This window comes from Schistocerca piceifrons, chromosome 1 (assembly GCF_021461385.2).
Source record: "Schistocerca piceifrons isolate TAMUIC-IGC-003096 chromosome 1, iqSchPice1.1, whole genome shotgun sequence".
Classification (NCBI taxonomy): Eukaryota; Metazoa; Arthropoda; class Insecta; order Orthoptera; family Acrididae; genus Schistocerca; species Schistocerca piceifrons.
In genome coordinates, this window is record NC_060138.1 from 152,497,641 (window position 1) to 152,515,406 (window position 17,766).

Genomic DNA, 17,766 nt, shown 5'->3' on the forward strand with positions numbered 1-17,766 from the left:
ATTATCAATGCTGTATTGTTGCACGGAAATAGTATGTACCTCCAGATAGGTAACTTAATTAACAGATTCCCAAAACGGGCGTCTGTCACACATTCCCAGACAACTCATGTCCTCAGTGTTAATAAATTACACGCAGATATTGACGTCTGCTGCATCATGAACGGTGCCTATATTGAGCACGTGTAATGAAAGTGAAGAACTTGCTCTGTCGACATGTGGGTCTATTTTCTGTAAGAAAAAAGGTCATGGGACAGCGATATGCACATATACAGATGGAGGTACTATCTTGTACGCGAGGTATAATTGGGCATTGCTTAGCAGAGCTGTCATTTGTACTTAGGTGATTCATATGAAAGGGTTTCAGACGTGATTATGTCGCACGATGGTAATTAACAGACTTTGAACGCGGAATGGTAGTTATAGCTAAATGCATGGGCCAATCAGTTTTGACAATCGTTAGGGAGTTCAGTATTCCGAGACCCACAGTGTCAAGCGTGTGCCGAGAATACCAAATTTCAGGTCTTACATCTCACCACGGACTACGCAGTGGCCGACGGCCTTCGCTCAACGGCCAGGAGCAGCAGCATTTGTGTAGAGTCGTCAGTGCTAACAGACAAGCAACACTGTGTGAATAACCGTAGAAATCAATGTGGGACGTACGACAAATGTATCCATTAGGACTGGGCGGCGAAATTTGGTGTCAGTGGGCTACGCCGCAAACGACCGACGCGATTGCCTTTGCTAACAGCACGACATGGTCTGCAGCGCCTCTCCTGGGCTCGTGACCATGTAGGTTGGACCCTACACGACTGCCGGCCGCTGTGGCCGAGCAGTTCTAGGCGCTTCAGACCGGAACCGCGCTGCTGCTACGGTCGCAGGTTCGAACCCTGCCTCGGGCATGGATGTGTGTGGTGTTCTTAGGTCAGTTAGGTTTAAGTAGTTCTAATTCTAGGAGACTGATGACCTCAGATGCTAAGTCCCATAGTGCTTAGAGCCATTTGAACCATTTGAACGCTACACGACTGGTAAGATCTGATGGTAGGATTCGAATGTGGCGCAGAGCCCACGAAACCATGGGTCCAAGTTGTCAACAAGACACTGCTAGCTGGTGGTGGCTCCATAATAGTGTTGGTTGTGTTCACATGGAAAGCACTCGGCCCGCTGGTCCAACTGAATCGATCATTAACTGGAAATTATTATGTTCTGCTACTTGGAGACCATTGCATCCACTCACACACTTCGAGTTCCCAAATGACGATGGTATATTTATGGGTGACGATGCACCACATTACCGGGCCACAACTGTTCGTAATTAGTTTGAAGAACGAAATTATAATTAAATCAAGACCCTAAGCTGTCGACGGGCGTTGATACATCGATCTGAGCCACCGAGGGCACAGAGGACAGTGCGACTGCAGGGATTTATCCCTTGCACACTACCCGTGAGACCCACATTCCCAACTTTCACACACTGCATTCTTAGTGGCCCTGTCCATTACACTCATTACTCGCGACAGACAATCTTACCAAGTCCCGTAAGAGTTCGGGCAATGCGTGCGCATCCAGCACAGAAGGAGAAGGTCAATGGCCGGTTAGCCTTAACTATATATGAAGATGGTATCTGTTCTTTCGGACATGTCCGAAAGAACAGATACCATCGGTGACCATGCAGCTCTCTTAGAATGAAATGATAATTAAATCAAGACCCGAAGCTGTCGACAGGCGTTGATATACATGACCGAAAGAACAGATACCATCTTCACACATAGTTTAAAGAACATTCTGGATAGCATGAGCGAATGATTTGGTCAGCCATATGCCCGACATTGGACATAATCGAGATGTCCGTTCGTGGACAAAACCCTGCACCGGCAACTCTTTTGCAATTATGGATGACTATAGGGGCAGAATGGCTCAGTATTTCAACGGGGGACTTCCAGTGACTTGAGTCCACGCCACGTCGAGCTGCTGCACTAAGCCGGGTAAAAGGAAGCCCGACACGATATTATGAGGTATCCCACGTCTTTTGTCACCTTAGTGTACAAGTCTTCTTTCTTCACTAATTGAGTCAAAAGTGAGTAAACGAATCTTGGGGGGAAGAAAAGGATGAAAGGAGTAGCTTTGAGGATCGTGTTGAACACACAGGAGCTACAAGTATCTCACCATCTGAGCTGTCAGCGCAGAATTTGTGTTCAGGTACCCGTGCATATATCGAATCGCCGATGCAGTTCTCTCGGCTGGTGTGTTTTAACCTCTGCAGTTTCAGAGTGAGATTTTTGTTCGAATCTGGAGCGACCATCTGAAACAAAACAGTATTTCACTGCAGAAATCGATTTGAATTTAGAAATAAAACATGATATAAGACTTAAAATAATGAAGGAGTTATTCTGTGGTTCAAGTCGTAATATCAAAGTAGACGTTTAGTACTTGACATATTTTTTCACAGTCGCTGGAGCAATGAGGGTACTTAGCGACTGTTGAAAAAACAGCCGTAGGACATATACACACTATAATTAGGCCTATATCGTTTACGTGAATTTTTTCTTGAAATAAGTAACATTTTTTATGCTTAAGAATTATGATGTTTTTGGAGAATGAAAATTTCCGCTATAAAAATCGACGTGTATTCCGCAAACTCCTCCATCAGCAACGGCGCTCAGGTTGGTGCCGTGCTGCTTGAGTTCGGGTAGGCATTTGACCTCGTCCCGCATTGCCGTTTAGTGAAAAAATACGAGCTTACCGAGTACAAGACTAGCTCTGCGACAGGATTCAAGACTTCCTTGCAGATCGACGTCAACACGTCGCTCTTAACGGAATAAAATCGACAGATGTAAATGTAATTCCGGAGTCACCAAGGAAATGTAATAGAACCGTTACTGTTTACAATGTATAAAAATAATCTAGTAAAAACCGTCAGAAGCTCTTTAAATCTATTCGCAGACGGTGCTTGTGGTGTCTAATAAGAAAGTAGCAATGCCAGAAGACGGTACCGATTCGCAGAATAACCTGAAGTGGACTGATGAACGACAGGCTCTGGCAGTTGAACCTGAATGTAAATAAGTGTAACATACTGCGCATACATAGGTAAAGAATCCACTACTGTCCAGCAATACCATTGATGATAAACTGCAGGAAACAATATGTACAGTAAAATATGTAGCAGTAACTGTGTAAGTAGGCTGTTTATGTTTTCTCTATGTAAGTAGGCTGTTTAGGTTTTTTTATGGTAACTGTTTAGGTTTTTTTTTTTTTGGTAACGCCACCTCGGTATGAAAATCACTGGCTGTGCTGTGTGCAGTCTGTGGCTGCTTTGCATTGTTGTAATACTCGCCATTGTAGTGTTAGGCAGCTGGCTGTGAACAGCGCGTAGCGTTGCGCAGTTGGAGGTGAGCCGCCAGCAGTGGTGGATGTGGGGAGAGAGATGGCGGAGTTTTGAAATTTGTCATGAACTGCTATATTTATATATGATGATATCAAGGTAAATACATTGTTTGTTCTCTATTAATATCTTTCATTTGCTAACTATCCCTATCAGTAGTTAGTGCCTTCCATAGTTTGAATCTTTTATTTAGCTGGCAGTAGTGGCGCTCGCTGTATTGCAGTAGCTTGAGCAGCGAAGATTTTTGTGAGGTAAGTGATTTGTGAATGGTATAGTTTAATGTTAGTCAGGGCCATTCTTTTGTAGGGAATTTTGAAAGTCAGATTGCGTTGCGCTAACAAAATATTGTGTGTCAGTTTAAGCACAGTCTTGTATAATTGTTCAAAGGGGACGTTTCAACTGTACAGAGCGACCCTAAGTGGGATGACCACATAAAACAGATAGTAGGAGAAGCAGATGTCGGACTGAGATTCATAGGAAGAATCTTAAGGAAATATAATTCATCCATGAAGGAAGTGGTTTGTAAGGCGCTTGTTCGAACGATTCTTGAGTACTGTTCATCGATATTGATTCTTACTAGATAGGACCGATACAAGAGATAGAGAAGATCGAACGAAGAGCTACCCGTTTCGTCATGGAATCGTTTAGGCGGCGCGAGAGCGTTCCACAGATGGTCAACGAACTCCATTAGCAGACGTTACAAGACAGGAGTCGTGCACCATGGAGAGGGTTACTACATATTATTTCCTCTCACACATATCTCGAGAAATGACCATGACGAGAAAATTCGAAAAGTTAGAGCCAATACTGATGTTTCCAGAAGGAAATTTTCACTCTGCAGCGGAGTGTGCGCTGATATGAAACTTCCTGGCAGATTAAAACTGTGTGCCGGGCCGAGACTCGAACTCGGGATCTTTGCCTTTCGCAGGCAAGTGTTCTACCAACTGAGCTACCCAAGCGCGACTCACGCCCCGTCCTCACAGCTTTAATTCCGCCAGTATCTCCTCTCTTACCTTCCAAACTTCGCAGAGGCTCTCCTGCATACCTTCAGAACTCAGTTGGTAGAGCACTTGCCCGCGAAAGGCAAAGGTCTCGAGTTCGAGTCTCGGCCCGACACACAATTTGCCAGGAAGTTTCATATCAGCGCACACTCCGCTGCAGAGTGAAAATTTCATTCTGGAAACATCCCCTAGGCTGTGGCTAAGCCATGTCTCCGCAATATCCTTTATTCCACGAGTGCTAGTTCTGCAAGGTATGCAGGAGAGCTTCTGCGAAGTTTGGAACGTAAGAGACGGGGTACTGGCGGAATTAAAGCTGTGAGGACGGGGCGTGAGTCGTGCTTGGGTAGCTCAGTTGGTAGAGCACTTGCCCGCGAAAGGCAAAGATCCCGAGTTCGAGTCTCGGCCCGGCACACAGTTTTAATCCGCCAGGAAGTTCCAATAGAGATGCTTACTGACATTCATTCTTCCCACGCATCTTTCCCGAGTGGAACAACGAGGTCATTAGAGACGAAGTACACGCTCCGATTAGGAAAGAAAATCGGCCGTGCCCTTTCAAAGGAACCATCCCGGCATTTGCCTGAAGCGATTTCGGGAAATCACGGAAAACCTAAATCTGGATGGCCGGACGCGAGTTTGAAACGTCGTTCTCCCGAACCCGAGTCCAGTGTGCTAGCCAATGCGCCATCTCGCTCGGTTGGAACAACGTAGAGAGGATCAGTTAATGGTATCAGAAGTATGCGCTGCTGCACGACCCTAGGTGGCTTGCAGTGTATGATGAAGATCCTTAAATACTAGCCGTTCCTCCTTGGACACCCTGTAGAAATCAGTGGAAGTTGAGAATGACACGGCGTGGCGTATATACATATGAAATGTCCCCGTGCTGCGGTTGGGCGCCGCTGTCGACGCAGATTGGCCGCACAGAGTCCGTAAGGGCCAGCGGCACCTCCAGCTCCACCACGGCCAGACTGTGCTCGTAGGCGGCATAGACTGAAGAGTACGCGTCGTCCACCAGGACACGGGACACCTGTCAGACAAATAAGACAATTTTTGTAGTGTGGGACAAGCAAACTTATTATCTAATTGTTGACAGACTGACAAAAAAAATGAACAACCCAGAAGACATGATCCGATCTCAATGTAAATTCACTTGGTGCACATACTCACTGTTGGTGAGTATGTAAATGTTTAGGGTTGCAATTCTCCGTGATAGGTAGAATGACCACCAAAGAGCATCAGCCTTGTTCGTATATAGTGTTGTTAGTTACGAGAGGTGATATGGTATAACTTATAAGGAGCAAACAAATTCACTATGAAGGACGCAGAGATGGCACGTACTCATTTGAAACACAGGATGTACACCTAACAGGGTTTGAAACGGGCCTCACTGTATGTCTCCATTCATCCAGCTGGTTCAACATTCAGATCTGTGGAGCCTTGGGATGTGACACAGTGGCCTGGTGATGGACTGCATGGGAATGTGGTGGCAGACACGCTCATCATAAAGGTTCCAGTAGACTACATTCTCCTAAGTAAATTAGAGTATTATGGTGTCACCGGCAATGCTCCGAAATGGTTTGAGTCTCATCTATCTAACAGGAAACAAAGGGTGTCGTTGAGAAATACCTGTGCAGTAAGCAGTCAGTCTTCATCTGACTAGGAATTCATTACATGTGGTGTTCCTCAAGGTTCCATTTTGCGTCCATTGCTTTTTCTTGTGTTCATTAATGACCTCTCATCTGTTACATTGCCAGATGTTAAGTTTGTTTTGTTTGCAGATGATACAAACATTGCAATAAGTAGCAAGTCAAGTACAGATTTAGAAATAGCTGCTAATCAAATTTTCACTGACATTAATATGTGTTTTAAAGCTAATTCTTTGTCATTAAACTTTGAGAAGACCCAGTATATGCAGTTCAGAACCTGTAAGACGTTTCTTTCCAACATGAGTATAACATATGAAGACATGCAGTTCGAAGAGGTTGACAGTGTTAAATTTCTGGGATTACAGCTTGATAATAAATTTTGTTGGGAAGGGCATACCACAGAATTGCTTAAACGCCTAAACAAGTCTGTATTTGCCGTGAGAATGATGTCATTTGTAGGAGATATAAATATAAAAAAACTTGCATACTTTGCTTGTATTGTATTTATTGTATGTTAACCGGGGACCTAGAAACGACGGAGAGGCTCTGTCCCAGCCGCAGCCGCAATGGTCCACAACCCCACGACGACTACGGCAGTCCACTTCACCCCTCCGCCGCCCCACACCGAACCCAGGGTTATTGTGCGGTTCGGCCCCCGATGGACCCCCCAAGGAACGTCTCACACCAGACCAGTGTAACCCCTATGTTTGCGTGGTAGAGTAATGGTGGTGTACGCGTACGTGGAGAACTTGTTTGCGCAGCAATCGCCGACATAGTGTAACTGAGGCAGAATAAGGAGAACCAGCCCGCATTCGCCGAGGCAGATGGAAAACCGCCTAAAAACCATCCACAGACTGGTTGGTTCACCAGACCTCGACACAAATGCGCCGGACGGTTTCGTGCCGGGGACCAAGCGCTCTTTCCCGCCCGGAAAGCCGTGTGTTAGACTGCACGGCCAACCGGGTGGGCATACTTTGCTTACTTTCATTCTATTAAGTCATATGGGTCCATATTCTGGGGCAACTCATCAAACCGAGCAAAAGTTTTTAGGGTTCAAAGGCGTGTGATAAGAATCATTTGTGGTGTAAATTCGAGAACATATTTTAGAAACCTGTTCAAGGAACTTTGTATTTCAACCACTGCTTCTCAGTATATTTATTCCTTAATGAAATTTGTTGCAAGTAATACTTCTCTATTTCCAACCAATAGCTCAGTACACAGTATCAATACTAGGAATAAGAAGAATCTACATAAAGGCCTAAAACGACTTACCTTGGTCCAAAAAGGGATCCAATATTCAGGAACATACATTTTTAATAAATTGCCAGCAACCATTAAAAACTTGGTTTTAGATAAAGCACGATTTAAACAGAGTTTGAAAGACTTTTTGATAGGCAACTCCTTCTACTTCGTAGATGAATATCTTAACAGAGACTGTTAGTCAGCTTAAGTAAAAACATCTGTTAGATTTCAGTTATCACAACACTTGATCACAACGCTCAAGATTTGGTATTTTGCGTATCATAAATTTATTAATAATGCATAACAATGTTTCATTCTGACCGTGTGTTAATTCTGTAAATATTAGCTGTCCCAGTTTACTGCATTGTATTAACTTATTTTCGACTATCTCCTGAGAAATGATCAGGGTACTAAGTATTATATTCAAATGTTTTATGTTGTTATGTCATACTTTCTGACATGTTCCACACCCACGAGAATCACCTCATTTTTTGGGTCTATGAAACGAAAACTGATTCTAATCTAATCTAATCACAGTCACAAGAAAGGATCGCCGTATTGTGTACGAACCACATGTTAACATCTTGATATATGTGCCGATATCCAAGAACAAGTGGTAACCCACCTGCAACACACTGTCATCCTGCGCCATTGGTAGGAGACGAGTAGCAGCAGCCGGACTGGGGAATTGCCATCCGATGCGTGGGTTGTTGTTATCATCACAAGGGAAACAGCTGTATTGTGAAGTATAGGCTGATCACGAATGGCATCGCATTCTGTTCAACGATTGACTACGGTTCTGCACTACATCAGATGACGATCGTCGGCGAGTGTGGTGGCGACGAGGGCAGAAGTCCCATTCTTCCAATGATTCGGAACGGCATTGCTGTGTTACTACTGTCGTCACGTTGTGGGACGCCACTCGGTATGACTTCAGTTCAGGTCTGGTAGTGATTGAGGGAACTCTGGAGGCACAACGGTACGACACGGACACCCTGCGTCCTCATGCGTTACCTCATAATTGACGGTGCCATTTTTCAACAATACGTGTCCCTACCCACTGTCTGCGAAATATTGAGAAACTCCCGTGGTCAGTGAGATCCTCAGATCTGTCCCTGATAGAACATGTGTGGGACCATCTCGGACATCAACGCCATCCCAGTGCCAGTATTCATGATATCAAGGACCAGTTACAACACTTGTAGGCCAGCTTGCCTCACGAGAGGACACAATGACTTTATGATCCCTTCCTAACCGAATCAGTCATGAATCTAGGCCTGAGTGGATGCAGCCTCATATTAAAAAGTGGGCCCATACTGCCAAGTTCTTCGTAAATTTGACTCGATTTTGTAGTCACATACCCTTTCAATCCGTGAAGTTTCATTTTGTTTCCTCCTCCTCTGCTGGGCGCTTGACCTATTTTTGTCAGACAATGTATGTACGTATATTGATAGTGAAGGAAGACTTTAGACAATCTGTGGTATGTTGTTCACAAAAAGAAACAATTTAGTAATATTAAAAGTCGTAGATGTGGTTCAAATTTTAATTTTCTGCTTCTTGGAAACAATTTCGTTCCCTCGATTTTTTAAAGACGTCTCATGGCTGGTTAGATATTAGTTACAAATTCTTCTGAGACTATTTCCAAAGAACATTTCATATTTATTATAGTTTGCAATAACGTTTGACAATTGATAAACATCTTATAATTATTATCAATATTATTACTATCTTAGAAACAGTGTCAAACGAATCAAAATTTCTTTGAAAAAGGAGGTATTTGCTTTGTCTCTTTTTAGACACCAAAACTTTTACGTATTTTTTCCGAACGTAGCTTTTCTTTCCACAATTTGGCAAACAAATTTTTTCATGCCATTTTCCTTGGCCTGGCTTGATAAACATGTAAGAGGTGTAACTGGATGAGTCTCGACTTGGTCATTGTGCATTCTCGCAGAGAATGCCAGCGATACTGAAACTGTGATAATCAGAAAAATTAAGTAAATAGCTTCCTGAGACATTTCTTTAACCCTGCCACATTCAGAAGCAAGTTGTCTTCCAGGAGAGGATACTTTACAGTTTAGAAGTATATCCATCGGCAATCTGATCCACTTCACACTTAAATATCCTTGAAAAGAGCAAGTGTTAGTGGTGGTAAGCTACATTCCAGGGCAAACCCATGATGACACAAGCTACGTCCCTTATCTATATCATCATCATCATCATCATCATCATCATCATCATCACATGACAAGCCACACTTATTTTCAATAATGTCAGCATGCCCCCTCCCCTTCTTGCTCCGCCTCCCCACTCCTTTCCTCTCCAGCCAATCACAGCGTACTGTTTTAACTGCTATTTAAATGAAACAAGCCAATCACAGTGTACCTGTCAAATTATGTAATCTTCGCTTGAAAAATGGTGCTACGTTCAAAAAATATACAATATTTGCGTATGGAAAAAAATGTAACCTTCTTCTGAAATGGTATGGTGTTCAGAGATATTTGCGAACGCTACAGTATTTCCATTTCGAAGAAATATATATGCTTCACCTAAATTGTGCAAAATTGAAGCCATGTTCAATCGAATTTGTCAGTACTGCAGTATGTTATATGTCGAAAAAAGTTGTTAACCTTCACTTGAATTGGTGCCATGGTCAAAGAAATTACATAAGTATCTTCAAGTGAATTGTGTAAATTTGCGCTATTCATCGTAAAGACACACAAACATACATATCAGAGGAACTGAGTGTTGTGGGAACGCTGGAGGGAGAGAGAGAGAGAGAGAGAGAGAGAGAGAGAGAGATAGAGAGAGAGATCGTTACGTCGGTGCTGGGATGTTTGTGTGTATGGCCAGATGGCTGCTAAAGGGTGCTAGTGCTTACTTCTATGAAGGACAAACGATATAATATATTACAGATGAAATAGGGAGGGGAAAACGAACAAAAATACTCTAAATACAAAAGTTATTGTAAAAATGATTATGTCCAAACAAAGTGTAGACGATCACTTAGTTGAACTCTCACATTTACATACACCCTTTAGCATAGCGTATTATGTTCACTTCATATATGATGAGTGACATTCACAGTTTCAGTTGTACAACATTTTTACAAAGCTCATTCAACGTTTTTATATTTTCACTCATACATTAAAATCAGTTACAAATCACGTCTAATATTTTTGCATTTTCGCAGTCTGAGCAATGACAGTGGTCATTCCCTAATAATGAACATATGTGAACAAACGATGGCAGATGGTGATGAAAAACTAAAACTAAATGCAGGTTCTGTTTCCCTGCCTGACATCCTTCTACGCTGCTGTCGAATATGGGAAAATGCAAATCAGTTACAAAGAGTATTGCAGTAATGCACTAAGAGAGGAAATGTGATAAAAATTTCCGATTTATTAATTTCCTTAGCTTTTTGGACCTGTCTTGAAAAGTGTACTTCATACGTGAAATTTGGCTAACTCAGGATAATGAGAACATGAAGTGATTTCCATACATGGTTTGATACTTCAGGTTTTCCAGTAAATTATAGATTCAGTATTCCATTTGTGAATGTGAATGAGATTTGACTAATGAAAAACTTATCGAATGGTAAACCAATCACAACATTTGTTGGTCTGGTATGTACCTGAGTCGGAATAGAACGCATAATGTCCAAAGCAAAGTGTCTGAAACACTCTCCTGTTGAAGGCGTTAGCAGCATCGACGGCGTCTTGGTCGAGCGCACGCAGCGTGACACAGGCCACACGCAGCTACAATGCAGCCGTCACCGGCACATTTAAATCTCCAGCCGGCGTGCAGCCAGCGAGCTCGCTTTCCATTACTCGCTATGTCCAAATGGGTGCATCAACTGGCCGGCGCATCTTTTTAAGCAGACGCACTCGGCGGTTTGCCCCACACTCAATAACTCTACAGACTCAGATCAACGTTAGTTTGGAAGACTGCAGTCAGGAAAATGCATCAACGTAGCACGATGCTACTAACCATTTCTACGTGTCAGTGTCTTACCAGATTGTATCAGCATTCAAGACCTCATTATATACAATCTGTGATAGAACCTTCAGTTAAAAACTTCGCAGAAGATAATTCAAAGTGCTATGTAGCTGCTACTGTTACACAGGCTAGGATTAATAGCACAGGATGACGAACATTTTCTACTTCTGATTAAGTTGCCTACCTTAGCCCGGCGCCATTACTGTCTCCTCCTCATTTGGGCTGAGAGGAAACGCCATTCCAGATTTCCCTACCCAAAAACAGTCTGAGAAGGTACTAAGAATCGAATCTGGGTCCTTCCACACTGAAGGCAGTGATGCTAACCATTTATATGTCGATTTTATTGTGTATGTGAGAAAAATGCAAAAATATTAAATAGCCTCTCTGAAGTATGTAAAAGTATTAAAAGTTATCTGAATGAAGGCGTCAAAAATGTAAAGATCACTGAATGTGATTTTAGTGTATGTGTAAAAAGTAAAAAAATTGTGCAATTTAAATGATGAATATCCCTCGTCATAACTAGAGTGTCAGTAATAGATTTTGATGTATCGTGTATGCAAATGTGAACTGTCAACAAATGTGTATCTAGCTTTTCTTTGGACTGCAATATTTTACATAATAAATTTTATTTCTAAAGTATTTTTCTTTGTTTTTTTATCTTACATTCCCTCTGCGGTATAACATATTGTTCCTGCTTCATGCTAGTAAGCATTAAGTTAATTAGGGGAGTTGACATGAGTTGCCTTTTATCAGCTGGCTTGGCATGCAAACACTTCAGTGCTGATGTAACGAGGTCTCTCTCTCTCTGTCTCTGTCTGTCTCTCTCTCTCTCTCTCTCTCTCTCTCTCTCTCTCTCTCTCTCCAGCTTCCCAAGTCCATTTGAGTGCATAATGTGTTTCCTCAGATTTGTGTACGTGTGTACACGAGCGCACGCGCGCTAGTGTGTGTGTGTGGGGGGGGGGGGGGGATGAGTAGCGTCAATTCGGGCGAAACTTTGTAATTGTTAGAGAAACACCGTAGTATTGGCAAATATATTCCAACATGACGCCATTTCAGGTGAAGGTTAGGTTGCATATTTTTTCGATATGAAAATACCGTATGTCTTTTAACATGGTGCCATTTTTATAAAAATCAAATGACAGCTACATTGTGATTAGTTGTTTAATTTTAATGGGCTGTAAAAATACTAGGTTTTGGTTGGCTGGAGATGGGAGAGGACAGGCCTGGGAGGCAGAGGGGAAGGCGGAGGCCATGATGCCGTCCCTGTAAGGAGGTGTGGCTTATCACATCATGACGACAGCACCTCAGACAAGAGGGGTGTTGTCAGTTTTTCGCGTACTCCACACATTTTTTTTCCTTTTTGAGTTACGATTCCCCCCAAAGGGGGCGGGCTGGCAGCAGCTTAGTACGCCGCTCTTCAGCCTACAGAATTTTTAAAGCATAAGAAGAAGATAATAAAAAATAAAAGCAGGCAATAAAAATGGTGACTTAAATTGTAAAATGGCGGAAAGTTGTGGAAGTTAAAACATAAAACGGAAGGGGTGGCGATGCTAATTAAATACACAGGAAGCAAGGAGGTAAAATACTAGACAGACAATTAAAAGTACAAGGCGACAGTCTGGTTTCTGTTCGCAAGAGATATAAAAATGACACCCAGTGACAGTATGATTTCTGTTCGCAACACGAAAAAAGACGCACAACGCTTAACACTCACTTAAAACTGCGCTAAAAAGTTGTCACACCACAGCCAAGGGCATATAGGGGGGACCTGGACAGATTGGGGGGGGGGGGAGGAGGAGAAAGGGGGGAGGAGAGGAAGAACGAAACGGGAGGGGGAGGACCCGACAGAAAGGACTCATAAGAAGGGGGCATGGCAGATGCGAGAGGGGAAAGGCAGAGGAGGGGAATGCAAAAGGGCTCTAGGGAGAGAAGGGAGTCAAAGAGAGAGGGAAGAGGGAAAAAGACAAGATGGAGGGTGGGGGGGGGGAGAGGGAGTCTAGGAAAAGGACAGGGGGAGGGAGGGGGAGGTGAGGATCAGAGTTGATAGGAGGGATAAATGGAAGGAGAGAAGGCATCATCCGGTAGGTGGAGTCGATAGAGGCCACCTTGGGAAAGGAGTTACAGGGTTTAGAGGTGGAGGGTAGGGAGGACTCAACGGTGAAGGTGCGGCAGAGGGCGGGGGTTTACTCCACATACTTCAACAGCGGCTGTCATATAAAAAGAAGTCTCAAACTATTCGAGCCAATTCGCGTAGCTCTACAGGTCTGGCTGTCTTTCGTCTCAAACAGAGCTGTGTGTAACTATTTTGTGGACCCAGTCACAGTTTTCTCCGAAATGTTTCAAAGATTTTATCCTTACAGCTCATCAAGTTGGATACATTGGTATCAGCTGTTGAACTTTCTTATTTGGATTCATCTCGTCGACGCCAGACGGTAGCACAAAACAGAGTAAATGTTTTTTCTGTTTGTGGGTTCCAGAATTATTCTTGAGCTGTCTTTCACAATTACCCTGATGTAGCACTTTACGAGATCCAAACAATGATTACTGCAGTGGATATACCAGCTCTCTGGCTGGTCTAGTAGAAGGATTTACTTCGCACACTTGTTCTGCTCAGAGGTACTGGCTGCATCACCAAAACAATGGGCGCGTGGAAACTCAGTTCCTAGGGAGAACCTTTAAAGGATGTATCTCTTGGCAACGTATGTGTCCTAGAATCCAGCGAACGATATAAGCCCAGAAAATATTCTTTTCCTAGCGCGTCTCTGGGTCGACGCAACGCACAGGAAGTGTGAACTGTACCTGGCTAACTACGTTCATCTTTGAATCTGCCATAATTCCACAACATAGAAAAAATTTTAATTGGTCAGATTTTGTCACATGTGAGCCATAATTTCGAGTACATCGTTTTGTACATCTGGCAAGTGTCTCGGTGCTTCAGGCAGATCTTCAGTTGAAGTATATGGTTTTGCCTCTCCTTAAATAGCGTCACGAAGCTTGCAGTGTCCGTTTCATGACCTCACAGTGTGTCCAATTCAGAAACCTGAATGAACTGATTATTGCAAGTAACGCGATTCTAACTTCCTCCTTATCGGATAGTCTCGGGCAATATGAAGTAAACGCAGCACGAATTCGCCACACCAGTAGAGGCCGCGCTTCTTACAAGGGAACCTCCCCATCCTACCCCCCTCAGATTTAGTTATAAGTTGGCACAGTGGATAGACCTTGAAAAACTGAACACAGATCAATCGAGAAAACAGGAAGAAGTTGTGTGGAACTATGAAAAAAATAAGCAAAATATACAAACTGAGTAGTCCATGCGCAAGATAGGCAACATCTAGGAGAATATGAACTCAGGAGCGCCGTGGTCCCGTGGTTAGCGTGAGCAGCTACGGGACGAGGGGTCCTCGGTTCAAGTTTTTCCCCGTGTTAGAAATTTACTTTTTTACTTTCGCAAAGTTATGATCTGTCCGTTCGTTCATTGACGTCTCTGTTCACTGTAATAATTTTAGTGTCTGTGTTTTGCAACTGCACCGCAAAACCGTGCGATTAGTAGACGAAAGGACGTGCCTCTCCAATGGGAACCGAAAACATTTGATCGCAAGGTCATAGGTCAACCGATTCCTCAAAAACACGTCTGATGTATTCTATACGACACTGGTGACGGCATGTGCGTCACGTGACAGGAATATGTTGTCGACCCACCTAACTTGTACGTTTGGCGAATCGGTAAAAAGATTCTTCTACCTTGCCCGATTTAGATTTTCTAGTGGATGTGATTATCACTCCCAAAAAAGTGATGAAAACATAAGAGTTTGTCACATAATGTGCAACAAATGAATGCAACAGCTTCACAGTCGCACAGTTTTCCCGTGCTCTGTCAAAACATATGTTTTTAACGTTTTCAAATTTTTACGTGTGTAGACCGTCAAATCCTACATATGTCCAAGCAAATCTGAACATGTCCTGGAATTTTGGAGAGCGAAGTTGATTATGTGTGAGAGCCTAAAGTTTGATAATTGACGTCCGCAGCTCGTGGTCGTGCGGTAGCGTTCTCGCTTCCCACGCCCGGGTTTCCGGGTTCGATTCCCGGCGGGGTCAGGAATTTTCTCTGCCTCGTGTTGACTGGGTGTTGTGTGACGTCCTTAGCTTAGTTAGGTTTAAGTAGTTCTAAGTTCTAGGGGACTGATGACCATAGATGTTAAGTCCCATAGTGCTCAGAGCCATTTGAACCATTTGATAATTGACGCGGACGGACAGATAATAATTTTCTGAAAATAAAAATTTAAACTTGTCACTCGAGGGAAGACTTGAACCAAGGACCTCTCGTTCCGCAGCTGCCCACGCTAACCACGGGACCACGGCACGTCTGAGCTCATAATGTCCTTGATGTTACTTATCATGCGCATGGACTACTCAGATCGTACATTTTGCTTATTTTTGTCATAGTTCCACACAACTTTTTCCTGTTTTCTCGATTGATCTGTGTTCATTTTTCCAAGGCCTATTCACTGTGCCAACTTATAACTAAATCTGAGGGGGGTGCGATGGGGAGGTTCCCTTGTTAGGTACATGATTTATTCGAACAGCACAACCACCGCACTAGGAAAGAATTATTACTCCCTGAAGTGAATTAAAATTGTTCGTTGCACTTCATTTTGTGGTTATCTTGTAGTCTCATTCGATCACATCGCCATTCACTGTCTGCATCGGCTACTAACTGCATACTTCTGACATGCCACACATCTATCGTCATCTGACAGTTCAGTGCGATTTTAGAGATTCCTTCCACTACATTTTTTTCCACGTAGAACATACCGCCGATATTCAGTTTAATAGCTAATCGGTTACAATTACATTCTGAAGATCGCATTAAAAACCACTTACAAATTAATCGGCTCTCTATGAACTGGTTAACGATCAGCGAGCTGTTGATTTCCCATCCATGTTACTGGTGTAAGCACTGAACACCGCCGAGCTGGATTAGCCGAGCGGCGCAGTCGTGGACTGTGCGGCTGGTCCCGGCGGAGGTTCGAGTCCTCCCTCGGGCATGGCTGTGTGTGTTTGTCCTTGGGATAATTTAGGTTAAGTAGTGTGTAAGCTTAGGGACTGATGACCTTAGCAGTTAACTCCCATAAGATTTCACACACATTTGAACAACACAGAACACCAAATTATGAGAAGCGCAAGGCCCATGTTAGGTTAAGGAAGCAGAGAAAGATAGCAGCGCTCTTAGTGGCCTGATAGTGAACTTTGAATACAGGAAAAGTATGGCGTTTTTGTCAGTCTGCGTATTCTAGAAGACTCAGTCAGAAACTAAGATTAACTTCTCTTAATTTGGGTTAAAAGTCACGTAAATTTTTTAAAAAGACATCATATTTGCTTTTTGACAGTAAAATTTATTTATTTGTAAAACCCACTATTAGAATTTCGGTCATGTGGCTATTATCAAGTGGAAATAATTTTGCTTTAACTTTGTCAGAACCTTAGAAATTATCTGACATGACACAGAAGCTGGCTTCATTGTAATGTGTTCCTGATTAGGATTTTCCTGTGCCTATTGCACTCTTTGAATTACAATGTAAATATGTTGCTCGTGTTCTGCTTAATTTTTCCTCAGATCCGTAATATTGACTGGGATACATGATATCCTTTTTTGTTTCCTACGAAACAGAAACTGTCTCGTCGCATGTGGACTCATGTCTACTTGTTAGTACTTGTGAATCCGTGTGTGAACAGCCCGATTTAAATATATAGTTTGTTGCTCCTATTCTCCGTATTTTCTTTTTGTGCATCCGTTTTTCGTAATTTCTCGGATTTAATGAGGGACTCCGAACTTTTCATTGAAGAGGATGATGCATGATTCTAGTACACTGATTTCTGCTAAAATGTATTCTTTGTAGTATTTGTTAATAACGCATGAATACTTCTGCGTAACTACCGTTACATTTTTAGCATTTGTAACGAAGAATGTTCTAGTCGCTAAGACTACGAACATACTTATTTACCTTTATATCCATTCTCTGCAAGCCGCTGTGAAATGCATGGCACTCAGTGGCAAGAAGAAAAGCCATTAAAAGTAACATTACATAGTTTTTCCGTCACAAGATGTAATAAAGATGAATACCAATTCTGTCAAAACCTGCTAGCAGAGAGTTCTCCATTAAATATGGAAAAGTTCACAACACAGATGCTAACAAAAATGAAGTAGAACACAAGCAATATACTTACAATGCTTCTAAACCGAGCAGTTCATACACGGGTCGTAAGCAGTATCAAATATACCGGGTGATCAAAAAGTCAGTATAAATTTGAAAACTGAGTAAATCACGGAATAATGTAGATAGAGAGGCACAAATTGACACACATGCTTGGAATAACATGGGGTTTTATTAGAACCAAAAAAATACATAAGTTCAAAAAATGTCCGACAGATAGCGCTTCATCTCATCAGAATAGCAATAATTAGCATAACAAAGTAAGACAAAGCAAAGATAATGTTCTTTAC

The 17,766-nt window shown here is 42.7% G+C and overlaps 1 protein-coding gene across 1 annotated transcript in view; it reads right to left on the reverse strand.

Moving 5' to 3' along the window:
* The window catches only part of LOC124792195 (serine protease 53-like), a 132,702-nt gene that overhangs the window by 113,767 nt on the left and 1,169 nt on the right, over window positions 1-17,766 (reverse strand). The window contains exons 2-3 of the mRNA XM_047257924.1: window positions 5,243-5,404; window positions 2,164-2,299 (exon numbers count right to left, since the gene is read on the reverse strand). Coding sequence (XP_047113880.1) covers window positions 2,164-2,299; window positions 5,243-5,404 — 298 coding nt within the window. The remainder of the gene's footprint in view (window positions 1-2,163; window positions 2,300-5,242; window positions 5,405-17,766) is intronic.